This window comes from Oryza brachyantha, chromosome 4, assembly GCF_000231095.2.
Source record: "Oryza brachyantha chromosome 4, ObraRS2, whole genome shotgun sequence".
In the NCBI taxonomy this organism is placed as follows: Eukaryota; Viridiplantae; Streptophyta; class Magnoliopsida; order Poales; family Poaceae; genus Oryza; species Oryza brachyantha.
The window spans coordinates 14,202,573-14,215,157 of record NC_023166.2 but is presented as its reverse complement, the minus strand read 5'-3'; the positions used below and the strand labels follow the sequence as shown (position 1 = coordinate 14,215,157).

Below are 12,585 nucleotides of genomic sequence, written 5' to 3'. Positions count from 1 at the left end.
TCTAGGTGCAGTGCAAGTTTGCACATTTGTGGATCAATAAGACAAGTGCCTATGTGCACTGCAGCTATCAAAGTATCAATACACTCCAAAAAATTCTCTTGTCAAATCGGCCTCATCATTTCATTTCTACTTATGTTTATAAGCCAAAATTTAAATTTTTAATTTTAAATTTAGAGATAATTGAGTTTTATGGTAGTTTATTTGTCATCATTTGCTTTTAGATGGTTAAAAAATGTTTTATAAAGATTTTATTTCCAAATTATTTTTTTATAAATACGTTGTTTGGTTTTTTCTACGAAAGCCGATCGATGACCCCCTTAGTTCGATCGGACGAAGAAAATTTTCCTGTCCACATGTATCATTTGGGCTATAACGTCAGACGTGTCTTGTCATCTCTTGTGCATGTCGGTTCTTCCAACCACATAGTAAAACATAGGCATGGGCTTCATTCTTCTCAGCCATAGTAGCTTAATTTTTTCCTCGGTTTCTGTTATAAAAGTTGACAAAAAATCAAACAAAATTATTTTTCAATAATTTAACCATTAATACTTTATTAAACATGCACTAATTATGTTTCTTTTTCTTTTACGTGCTAAAAAAAGGTGCAGCCATTGGGCTGAATCAAACACGTACAACCTATGGATGAAATGAAGTATGGCCAACGGTAAGTCGCAGTTCACCGAGTTTTTTGTATTCTTGTGAGCTGTGGCCATAAACAGTGGTGGGCGCAGGATTTAGACATTAGGTATTTGAAGTGATATGATGTAAAAAAAATTTACCCAAAATCCTACCATTGGCATGTATAACATCAAACACTAAGTGATCATACTATATATATTATATATAACACGAAATGTCAAAATGAATCTAAAGTCATATTTCATCGAATTGATAACATCATACATTGTTCGACGTATGCATAGTAACATATAAAACATGAACAATGATGAAATGAGTAGAATTCTTACCATTTAGAGGACAACTTTATGACGCTCCATGTTTTGAAAATAAGTTATGATGTCCTTCTTCAAAGCATTTCTTTACGGAAAAAACCTTCAAATCAACCGCAGGCCCTCTCCTCCTTTTCATTTTAAGATCTAAAGTGAAAATAAAACCAATCATTCAATCAATCGATCATGCTTCAATTATTGTGAGTTAACAAATTAACAATACATAAAATTAAAGCTCATATAAATATATAAACATACTTGTGCAACAAATATAAATGATTCAAAATATTCAGCTGATCAGCTCTGTCTGACTGTCTAGAGACTATTGTGGCTGCTGCTCGCTGCGCTGCCTTGCTGAAGCAGGTGGCTAGCCTACTACGACTGGGGACTGGGGAATAGGGGAAGTGGCCAGTGGGGAGTGCCAGCACGTGCATTGCGCCTGCAACCTCCGTCTGGCCGCCTAGCGCCTGCTGCCTGCAGCCTGCTCACCGCGAAGCTCCAAGCCCTAAGCTCGTCGTCGCCGCCGACAGGACAACACCGACATTGCGCCTCAGCGCCTGTCGCCTGGCCGGCTGGCCGTATGGCACGGTGGTGCCTGCTGCCTTCTTGCCGCGAAGCTCAAAGCCCGAAGCTCGCCGTCGCTACTGTCAGCCTGTCGCCAGCCACCGCCCAGTCACACACCGCAGTTCGCAGTGCCGGTGCCGCACGCCCGCGCGGCCGCGGCGGCCCACCTCCCGCCTGACCGCCTCGGCTTCCTCCGCTGCCGCCTGCCGACCTGGCCTCCCTCCTTTCCTCGCGACCACGACCTCGCCGGACGCCGGCTCGCTCGCAGTCTCCGGACGCCCACGCACACGCCACACGGACACGAGGAGTCGGGACCAGGCCGCCCCTTTCCCCCAGACATTAGGGTTTTTTTAGCTGTTTTGGACCGTGGGCTGAGCGTGAAATGGGCCAAAGGAAAGAAAGACGGCTCAATAAGCCAATTTTTGGTCTGTTGGGGCTGAAATACATGTTTTCTTTTATTCTATTGAATACATATAGGTATACATAGTATTTATATGTATTTTTTTTCGCAAAAATTTAGGTACACATCTGAATACTCTTGAATTATAGCTGGGCCCGCCCCTGGCCATGAACCAAGATGAGCCCGTTCCGACTTGCGAGCTTGACCGCGCGGCCGGCGACGATGCTTGGTGTCTACCGCGACGCTAGCTAGCTTGCTTTGGGGTAGAGGCGTATCTAGGATTTTTATTTGGGTGGTCCAACTTACATAATATTTTAATTGTCACAAATATAATATATAATATATATATATATAATAAAAATGTAAAATTAATCAAAAGCGTATTTTACATATGTTAATAAATAATAATTTTCTTATACGTGTGTCTATATATATATACACACACTTAAGATTTTTTATTTTTTTTTTGTCCCGGGACCGCCCTCCGTCCCCGCCACTGTTTGGGAGGGCAAATCACTAGCGATATCGATGACCTCTCATCGACACGACGACCAGATCGACAACCACCACCAACCTCCTCTTCCTGCCTATCTGGATTGCCGGTTTACGTGCCGTGCTCACCTTGCACACACAACGACGACCGATCAATCGATCACCCACGGACGCTATCTTTAGTTAATTTCTCGTTCGTACGTATAATCAAATTATTAAATAATGAGATAATATATAGTACTCCCTCCGGTCACATTTGTTTCACGTTTCGAAAAGTTTATATTGTTTTCTTTGCAATTTACTTCTCCTAAACGTCAATTAAATCTGTCCGAAGGGAGTACGATATATCACATCAATTGTTGGTTGTTCAATTTGTTATTTATCCTTCCAACTTATCTTATGTAAAAATGTTGATCCTTGCAAAAAGGGTGACTCCTCTCTTTTACTTCATCAACTAATCCTTGGCAGCATTTAAGTGCTTGTGTTTACGATGCCTACGGTAATTGTTAGACTAAGGCTGCCTTTGTTTCGAGGGGAAGGTGGGGTAGCAATAGATTAGTACATAATTAATTAATTATTAAAAAATATAAAATAGATTAATATAATTTTTTAAAACAACTTTCTTATAGAGTTTTTATAAAAATACATCGTTTAACTGTTCGGGAAACGTACGTGTGGAAAAAGAGAGAAGTTAGATATCTAACTGGCTGGCCAAACACGACCTAAGATTGATGGAGGGAAAGAATAATAAAAATATACGCAAAGCGGAGCGATTTATTAGTGTATGATTAAGTATAAATTATTTTATACTTGAAAATGAACTCATATGACTTCTAAAGCAATTAATTTAGTGATTTTTTTTAAAAGAAAAACTTATTGTTTAGTCATTCGAGAATCTTCTGGACGAAAAACAATATTGTTTTTACCCCTTCACCCATAAAAGAACGTACCTTTACAGTAGGAATAGAATAGTCTCAAACTTGGCCCCCTTGTCGTCAGAGATAATCGGAAATTTTTGGTTTGGTTTTTGAGGAAATTCGACGATCTAAAACTCAAGACTGAGTTTTGGTTCCAGTTAGTTTGATTTGGGACCGAAATATGTGATATTTGAGGAGATAAAAAGGTAAATCACATTAAATTTGTTAACATTTTCTTCTTTTATGTTTTAGCAATTAAATAGCACAACATAGTAACAAACAATATATATTTGGCCAATTTATTAAGAAAACATTAATCATAGGGGCTTTTACTTCCAAGTTATACTCCTAATTAACAAGATTAAGATAACTATTAGGGTTTTGTCTTATTTCAGTTACTTTGGTTAATAGAGGATGATCGAATTAAGCAAATTAATTTTGGTATCCTCTGCCTCTTCACGCAATAATGGCAAAGGTGAACATTGTTTGTGACATTTGGATAAATATCAGCCGTCCATTATAAGAGGACGGTTGCAGATCTTGTGTCATAGTTGCAAGCTACAGTAGAAACAATGATGGTAGTAGATACAGTGATTTGTTAGGAATTTTTTAAGGTACTCTTCCAGAATTATGAGTGGTTTGTTATTTTGGATCATGTCTGATTTTCTTGTATTATATCAATAGCATGTGTAGTAGAAATTTAATAGGGATAACATGTAATTAAAAATATATAATATTACGATAAATTTATGTATAATATATTATATTAAAATAGATAAATTGATAAATATATTTTACTAAAGTCTCAAGTAAAATATTTAATATATTTATAAAATACATAGATCCTTTCTAACAGAAGTTAATACTCCTTTCGTCGGATTTTGACTTTTTATTTGTAATGTTTGATCACTCGTCTTATTAAAAAAACTGAAAATATTATTTATTTTTTTATTTTTTATTTATTATTAAAAATAGTATAAATATTACTTATAAATTTTTATATTTACACTAAATTTTTAAATAAGACGAAAGGTTAAAAATCGTAAATGAACCGTCCCAATCCATATAATCTGGGACGGAGCGAGGAACGATTACAGTTTCAACCGTGATGAATCCCCAGGAGAGAGACGAAAAGCTTCAGCCTGCAGGCCCCGTTCCGGCCGAGCGAGGCGCACGCGCGCGTTCTAGTATTATAAAGAAGGGGAGCCGGCCGTCCTCTCCGCGGCCGAGGCAGAGAGCGAGGCGGCGAGCTAGAAGAGAGAGAGAGAGAGAGAGCGAGCGAGCGAGGGGGGAGTCGATGGCCGTAGCGGCGACATGCACTGCGGTGGTGGTGGTCGCGGCGCTGGCGGTGCTCGCGCCGGGCGCGCGCGGGCTCGCCCGGGACGACTTCCCGCCGGGGTTCCTCTTCGGCGCCGCGACGTCCGCTTACCAGGTAGGTGGGTGGGTCGTCGTCATGGCCTCTCATGGCTTGGTGTTGAAGCTTTTTGCATGCTTGGCTTTCCTCCTCCTCGATCGTTACTTGCAGTGACACGCGCTCGGTTTACTGCTGCTTTCAGATTGAAGGCGCGTACTTGGACGACAACAAGGGGCTCAACAACTGGGACGTCTTCACCCACAGCCAGGGTAAGCCATTTCTCCGCACAGCCAAAAACTGGCAGGCCCATCCATCAAACAGCAACATCGGGTTAAATCCGTGTCTCGGTTATGCCCGTCTATATTCGTAACAAACGGGTTCAGTCATTCAGACGCCTAGCTACCTCTGTTTTCTTTCCTTTGGCCTGCCTGTTTTTCGCCGGGCGAGTGGGCCTCTCTTGGTATGCATTACCGGACATGTCTGTGGCCCCTCTGATTACCGTTGCATTGATTGAAGTTGCGTGCCTGATCCTGCATAAGAGCATTGACAACAGTAGTTGGGGACTTGGGGTATCTGCATCCACACACACTAATAATTGGCGTCCTCAATTATTCAGAAATAGTGTAGTTGTAGCTGGGATTTCTTATACCGGTAGTATAAGACTATAAATAGACGGGCTACTCTCCGGTACTTGTACTAATCATAGAAAAATAGTACTTTTTTACTTTATTAATTACTTGATTAGCATTATTTTGTAATTTTGTTTATTTTGCAATAAAGATTATAATAAAAAGGACAATATTACCATTCAAAATTTTACAACTAATATTGTTGGTAGTATAATTTAATCATAGCCGTCCGATAAAAATAGATTAACAGTATGAATTAAATTTTACTATTAGTAAAATGCATCGGAGTCACCCTCTAGAAAGCACTATTGTTTTTCTCTTTTGTCCGAGCACCATACACGAAAAGCCCTGAAACCGAATGCATCCATTCCGATCTCTGCCGCCTCTACCTAATCCGTAACAGTGAAAGATGCACATACCCATAACCATAAGCATTCACCACCAGCTTGAGCGTTACAAGAGGATTTGGCACCCATGCCCCTTCGGTTCTGCCGGTGTTTGTTGAAGAATGGCAAGGCTACAGCCAGAATTCCTATCTGTACATTGCAATAATTATCAGGATGAGTAATTAACTACTGGCAAATGGAAAATTCTTAACAGAATACTCCCTCCATATTTGTATGATTGCACCGTTGACTTTTAGAATCACATTTGACCATTCGTCTTATTCAAAATTTATATTCAAATATGTAAAATTATAATGCATAATTAAAGTTTCTATAATAATAAATCATATTATAACAAAATAATTAATAATTATATAATTTTTTAAATAAGACGAATGGTTAAACGTGGACCTAAAAGTCACCGGCGTCATATAAAAAAATATGGAGGGAGTAGGAAATAAAACCATTTCCTTTTTTTTATGAGATGGGACTTGAACCATTTCTTACAACAATTAAACTTTGAGGGATTGGCTGGTGTGGTGAGATCAACGGTGGCACCATCCACTTCATTATTATGAACATTGACACTGGGAGGCCAGCAAATATGATTATATTTTTCATGTTTTTTTTTTGACAGCATGCTTTAGAGAGAAGTCGACATCCTGGCTTCCTATGAGTCACAACTACTTTATCTTAAAAAAATGGCTCACCTGTGTTGTCGTGTCCTATTCCTATGTCGGTGTTACTGTTCCTATCTTTCTCCTAACATTATTGGGTTAATTAGATACATGCCATTATAATTTTGCCAGTTTTAAAATATATCATTACAATTTGACTAATTATGAATATGCCATTATAATTTTAGAACTATTTCAAATGTGTTATTTTTGAACCAAATTGTCCTTTGCACATGCTAAAGGCACAATAAACAGCAGATGGGCAATATGGTTCCAAAAATACACCAAAAGGGCATGGAGTGGCATATTTCTAATAGTTCTGAAATTATAATGGCATCCTTACAATTAGTCAAATTGTAATGGTATATTTCAAAACTAGTAAATTTATAATGGTATAGATCTAATTAACCTAACATTATAAATGGATAGTTATGGCGTTTGTCTTTAAAAAGAGTGTGGGCCTCATTTTGGAATATTATATGCCCGAGGGGTTTGTTTATAACATTTATCTCACTCGAGCTCAGATACTAAATGATGAATTATAAATGCGCATGTCGTTTTTTTAAAAAAAATTGTCGACATTATCCTTGTGTATCTATCTGACCGCTGCTCTCTACCTAAGAAGCCGGAACAGTTCGTGCACGTATGCAATTCAAGTTAACTAATTGGTTTTTTTTCTCGCAAAATTGTATTTGATTCATCTCAGCTGGAAGAATCTCGGATGGGCGCAACGGGGACGTAGCGGACGACCACTACCATTGGTACACGGTACATGAGAAATTTACAGGCCAAGCGATGCCAATGTTCAAGTGATGCATGACCCATCTTAAATTTATAACCATCTTTTTTTATATAATGTGAATTAATAATCATGTCTTGTGTGAACAGGAAGATGTGGAGATCCTGCAAGACTTGGGTGTCAATTCGTACAGATTCTCGATTTCGTGGGCGAGAATTCTACCAAGTATGCCAAGAACACATGTCGTTTTACCTGAAGATCATCATTCAGTTCCTTATTGAACTATCCTCAAATCCTCGCAGGAGGGCAGCTTGGAGGAGTTAATCCAGCAGGAATTGCCTTCTACAACCGTCTGATCGACGTGCTCCTACAGAAAGGTAATCATTTGGTCAGATATATATCTATCGCAGATGGTGTTAACTCATTGCATTTCCCACTAAGCCCCTACTACAATCTTTAACCAATAACACGATGAATTGTTGCAAATTTTAAATCAGGCATAGAACCATTCGTGACGCTGAACCATTTCGACATTCCGCACGAACTGGAGACCCGGTACGGCGGCTGGCTGGGCGCTGCAATCCGGTAATATATATGGCTAAATATCCTCTACCATCCATGATTTTGCCATCCCAAGTTCAACTAAGCTTAATCCGGTATATGTATGCATCTTCTCAGGGATGAGTTTGTGTACTACTCAGATGTCTGCTTCAAGGCGTTCGGGGATCGGGTCAGGTTCTGGACAACGTTCAATGAGCCAAACCTATTCACCAAGTTCCAGTTCATGTTGGGTGTGTATCCTCCAAACCGTTGCTCCCCACCGTTCGGCAACTGCAACAGCGGCGACTCGCATCGGGAGCCATACGTGGCGGCGCATAACATCCTGCTCTCCCATGTTGCTGCTGTCCAAAACTACAAAACAAATTATCAGGTGACAAAACAATAACACAACCATCGATCCCTATAGCCGAGCTCATGGTCATGAATGCACACCAGACACCACTATTGTTGTTTCCACTACCGTCTGGAGTGCATAGGTGTCTCTTTCTCATGGTCATTTTCTGTGCGTGTTAGGCAAAGCAAGGTGGCTCGATCGGGATCGTGATCGCGATGAAATGGTACGAACCACTAACGAATTCCACGGAGGATATTCAGGCAGCACAACGTGCACTGTCCTTCCAGGTAGAGTGGTATGGCTCTGCAAATTCCCCCTTTCTTCATACTTTCAGTGATGATGCAACGTGTAGTGCCTAACGTTGAGAATATTTTTATCCAACTAGAGTAGCCTACAAATGATTGTAAAAAAAAGTGCCTTGCATATTTCATAAATTAGTGGATTTCACTATGATGACCTTAATTAAAATGAAAACGGTTATGTTCAAGTGTTGATCAATGCTTTCTGTTGGACACTTTCTGCGCATATCGTAACCATTGATCGTAATCATGCATATGTTTCTCCCAATCTAGCGCCAACGGGCTGCATGTCTCAACACAATTTCTCTTGTGATGCAACGATCCAATACTTTGTCAACAATCTTTGAGCTCTTTTTCATAAAAGTTATTTATCCAGACTTCAATCCTATTGCACCACTATATTTGTTGCAATTAAATTTACTCATGTGGTTATATTTCAACAAAAAAAAATAGATTTTTATTTCCAATGGATCTTTTAAATGCTGCATACAATATTATTAGGTTGTTTTAATATGTAAGTATTTTCTGATGTTTCACTAGTTCATTTGTAAGTGTTACATGTAGTGTTTTTTTGGATGCTTAAACAAATATTTTTGTGATGTTTCAACAGTTAAAACTCAATGTTTCATATGTGTATAAAAATATTTCAACAAAATCAAGTATTTGCAAATATATTATGTGTTTAATATGTTTTTTTGACACCCATGTGTTGACTCAATGTTCCAAGTAGCAATTGTGGGTGTTGTAGCCTTAATTTTTGAATGTTGTATCTTTTTGAAACATCTTATAAACTGAGTTGAAACATTTGATCAAATGATGAAACAATTTCTATGAGTGATAAAATATATATTTTTTATTATATTAAAATATAATCATACGATATCTTGTTGTAAATATTTAATGGCAACAAATACAGTGGTGCAATTGTATCGTGCATTAGAAAGTAATATAGAAGATCAATACATTCAAAACTTACTAATTAGCTTACATGCATACAAAAAGCATCCAACGGAGAGAAAAGAGAGTACCTCGTGGGGGTAGAGCATCAACATGCAAGGCTAGAGAGGAGCAGTTGTGCATGATCAGAGAGAAACAAGAGACATAGCAAGGTGTGTGGTTGATGTGATTGTGTTTGATGCAATTTAGCTATAATTGGACGGCATGGAGTGACGTCCGACGTTTTGCTTCGTGTTGGACATCTCTGGCCCCTAGTCGCCTCCTAATTAAAAATGTAGACGACAATGCACATAATGATTGTAGACGGTTAATATAAGAGCATTTTTTTAATGAATGAGAACGTGTGCTAGCTGCTTTAAAAATAAAAAATATATGTGGGCATGTGCACCTCGAAATGTTGTTCCTATTTATGTGACAAAGGCTGCACGTGGCATGTACTCATAGGGTAGAACATGCAATGTGAGTAGGATTAGGCCAAAGGAATGGTTATTGATTTCCCCATTGTTATAAATAGTGACAGGTTGTACATGTTTGGGGCTTTGAAACTGTCATATTGCTCCATAGATCTAGAGATTTAATTGATAGAAAAAATAAATTATGAAAGGGAAAATCGCCGTTAGCCCTTGAATGCTGCTCAAAGTTATTATTTCACCTTGAACTACAAAAGTGTTTATTTTTGCATTCAAAATTAGACAAATGACACTCTATAACATATTTCTTAATGGTTTTGTTTAAAATGGATGTGGTTTTCCTACTTCATGTACATATTATGCATATTTTTATAACACAGATGTTCTTTAGTTAGGTACACAACCATGAAATTTACTTGATTGAAGTTCATGTTAAAAAAACCAATATATATCAAAACCACCATAAAACATAGTTTAGGGTATTATCTACCCAGTTGTGGAAAGTGAGGATGACCAAAAAAAAAAGGTCATGCAATTTAGGTAGAAAATATGTTTTGAGAAATGTTGAAGGGCCAAAACGGGACTTTGCCATCACAAAAGCTATATTGTCAAATGACCTTTGGATATCAGTATTTCATACAACTTTAATAATGATTCCTATTCTTAATTTATGTTATCCACACGGTTACAGATGAGTTATCCATTACAAAGAATTATATTACGACATATTTGAATGCATCTTTTTTATAACCTTAATTTCTATTACTTTTAGGTTTTTGGACCCAATATTCTATGGTGACTACCCTAAAGAAATGAGAGAGATCATATCATCAAACTTGCCAAAGTTTACCCCAGAAGAGAAGAAACTACTACAGTTGAACAAGGTGGATTTCATTGGGATCAATCATTATACAACAATTTATGCAAAGGATTGCATCTATTCTCCATGCATGCTTAACACTTACGAGGGGAATGCTCTCGTCTCCACCACCGGTGTAAGAAATGGCATAAAAATTGGGAACCCTGTGAGAACTACTTGTCCCTACTTGATTTGCAATTAACTTCCTCCAAGATTTGTTTTGGTTTTATGTTCTCATATGTGGCATGATTGTCCCTTATAGACTGCGTTCGATCAGTACTTTGTCGTCCCAGAAGGCATAGAACCGGCTGTCATGTACGTTAACGACAGATATAAGGATACGACTATCTTTATTACCGAAAATGGTAAGTTTTTATGAATTGGACCCTTAATCATTTGAATATTTAGTAGCAAGTTCATACACGTATATTCTATTCCATTATGATTATTTATGGGTCATGTTGCTTTGTTTTAGGCTACTCACAGCACAATGATACCAACATCAATAAGTTGATTGATGACATTGATAGAGTCAATTACCTAAAGGGTTACCTCGCATATCTTTCTCTAGCAGTCAGGTGAGACATTATTGCTAAACTTTATATAAACAAGCATGCAAGATTATATTTATGTTTCTCGCGAATGGCCTTGTGCTTTCCTACTAACGTAAGTATCCACCGGTTGGAATTCATACTACAAGAAGGGAGCAAACGTAGGGGGATATTTCGTGTGGTCTCTTGTAGACAATTTTGAGTGGGTGTTTGGTTATACCATCAAGTTCGGGTTGTACCATGTTGATTTTGACACTCAGGAAAGGACTCCCAAGATGTCTGCCAAGTGGTACAGAGAATTCCTCATGAATTCTAGTTTGAATCACGATCCAATGCATTCACATAGAGCAGATAATCCTGATGATAGAAAATATATTGCTCTTGTTAGTTCTGAAGTTCCATTAACAAATCTAGCATTGGACAGTGGTTCTGTATTTGTTTAGAGTTGACCCATCCATGTTGAAATGTAGAGCTGGGACATAATATACATTATTATACAATACCATTGTACAATTGATTTAGTTATGGACTTGTTCATGGATCAAAATGCATTGAAGTTTCAACATATAAATGCACGAGGAGAAATTAATGGATCAAACTTTGGCCTCCAAAACTTCAAATGACACAAATAACACAAATATCATTAAATTCTAAATTGACATCACCTCGCGGTTGGGCCTTGCATTGTTGCACGATTATGTTTCTAACAAGGGCCTTGAGTAGGTGTGCACCAATAAACCTGATAAGCACTAAAGAGACATATTATACTTACACTATGTCGTTGTGATGATATATTAGTCAAGTCATTTGATTTGATTAGGACAATATAAATTTGTTATGATGGATCATCTGGGTATGGGTTACAGCACGTGTCAACGTCTAGAGTGGCCAGGGGCAACTTAACAAGCACATACTGATATACTCCCACCTCGTTACATAATGTTTATTCAACAAGACTATATAGTTAATTTTTTAAAACTTAACTATTAATAAAATATGTAGTCTAAAATTATTAAAATATTGTGAAAAATATATTTAGAAGACAAGTCTAAGGTGGTCATTGTTTCACTTTTTTAGCGAATGAAAAATAATTTATAAAGAAAATTTTTATATAATGTTCTTAATAATCTAAAAGAAATGCTAAAAAATAAACTACAATGGAAAAAATCTCAAAATCAATTTCAGTTTTAAGGTTAAAATTCTATTTTTTTTCTTATAAGCCTAAGTATAAGCGAAACTATGAGAGATAAAATGACCAGAATTGTCAAGATAGAAGAGAGTATACCGTAGCACCGTAAGTGCAAACGTTGGCACAGCATCGCCGCCTATCCGTAGGATCCATCTTGTGGTCACAAAACGGAGACCGAACTTGACCGCGACATGGCTGGGTTTAGTTGTGGCTCGATCACGGTGGGTCGCCTGGCCGGCGCGCGACGTCGTCGTCAACCACAAAATCACTAAATCTCAGCCAGCCAAACATAACCTTGCACAGCTAGCGATGATCAA

At 38.0% G+C, this 12,585-nt stretch overlaps 1 protein-coding gene across 1 annotated transcript; it reads left to right on the top strand.

Annotated features, from left to right (window-relative positions):
* Positions 1-4,481: 4,481 nt before the first annotated feature.
* Positions 4,482-11,677, top strand: LOC102708240 (beta-glucosidase 16-like). The gene is given in 12 exon segments (XM_040523678.1): positions 4,482-4,755; positions 4,880-4,946; positions 7,076-7,137; positions 7,258-7,333; positions 7,411-7,485; positions 7,606-7,693; positions 7,787-8,039; positions 8,183-8,298; positions 10,442-10,694; positions 10,791-10,893; positions 11,004-11,119; positions 11,229-11,677. Coding segments are annotated over 12 exon segments (1,638 nt in total). The 5' UTR covers positions 4,482-4,620; the 3' UTR covers positions 11,523-11,677.
* Positions 11,678-12,585: the final 908 nt, after the last annotated feature.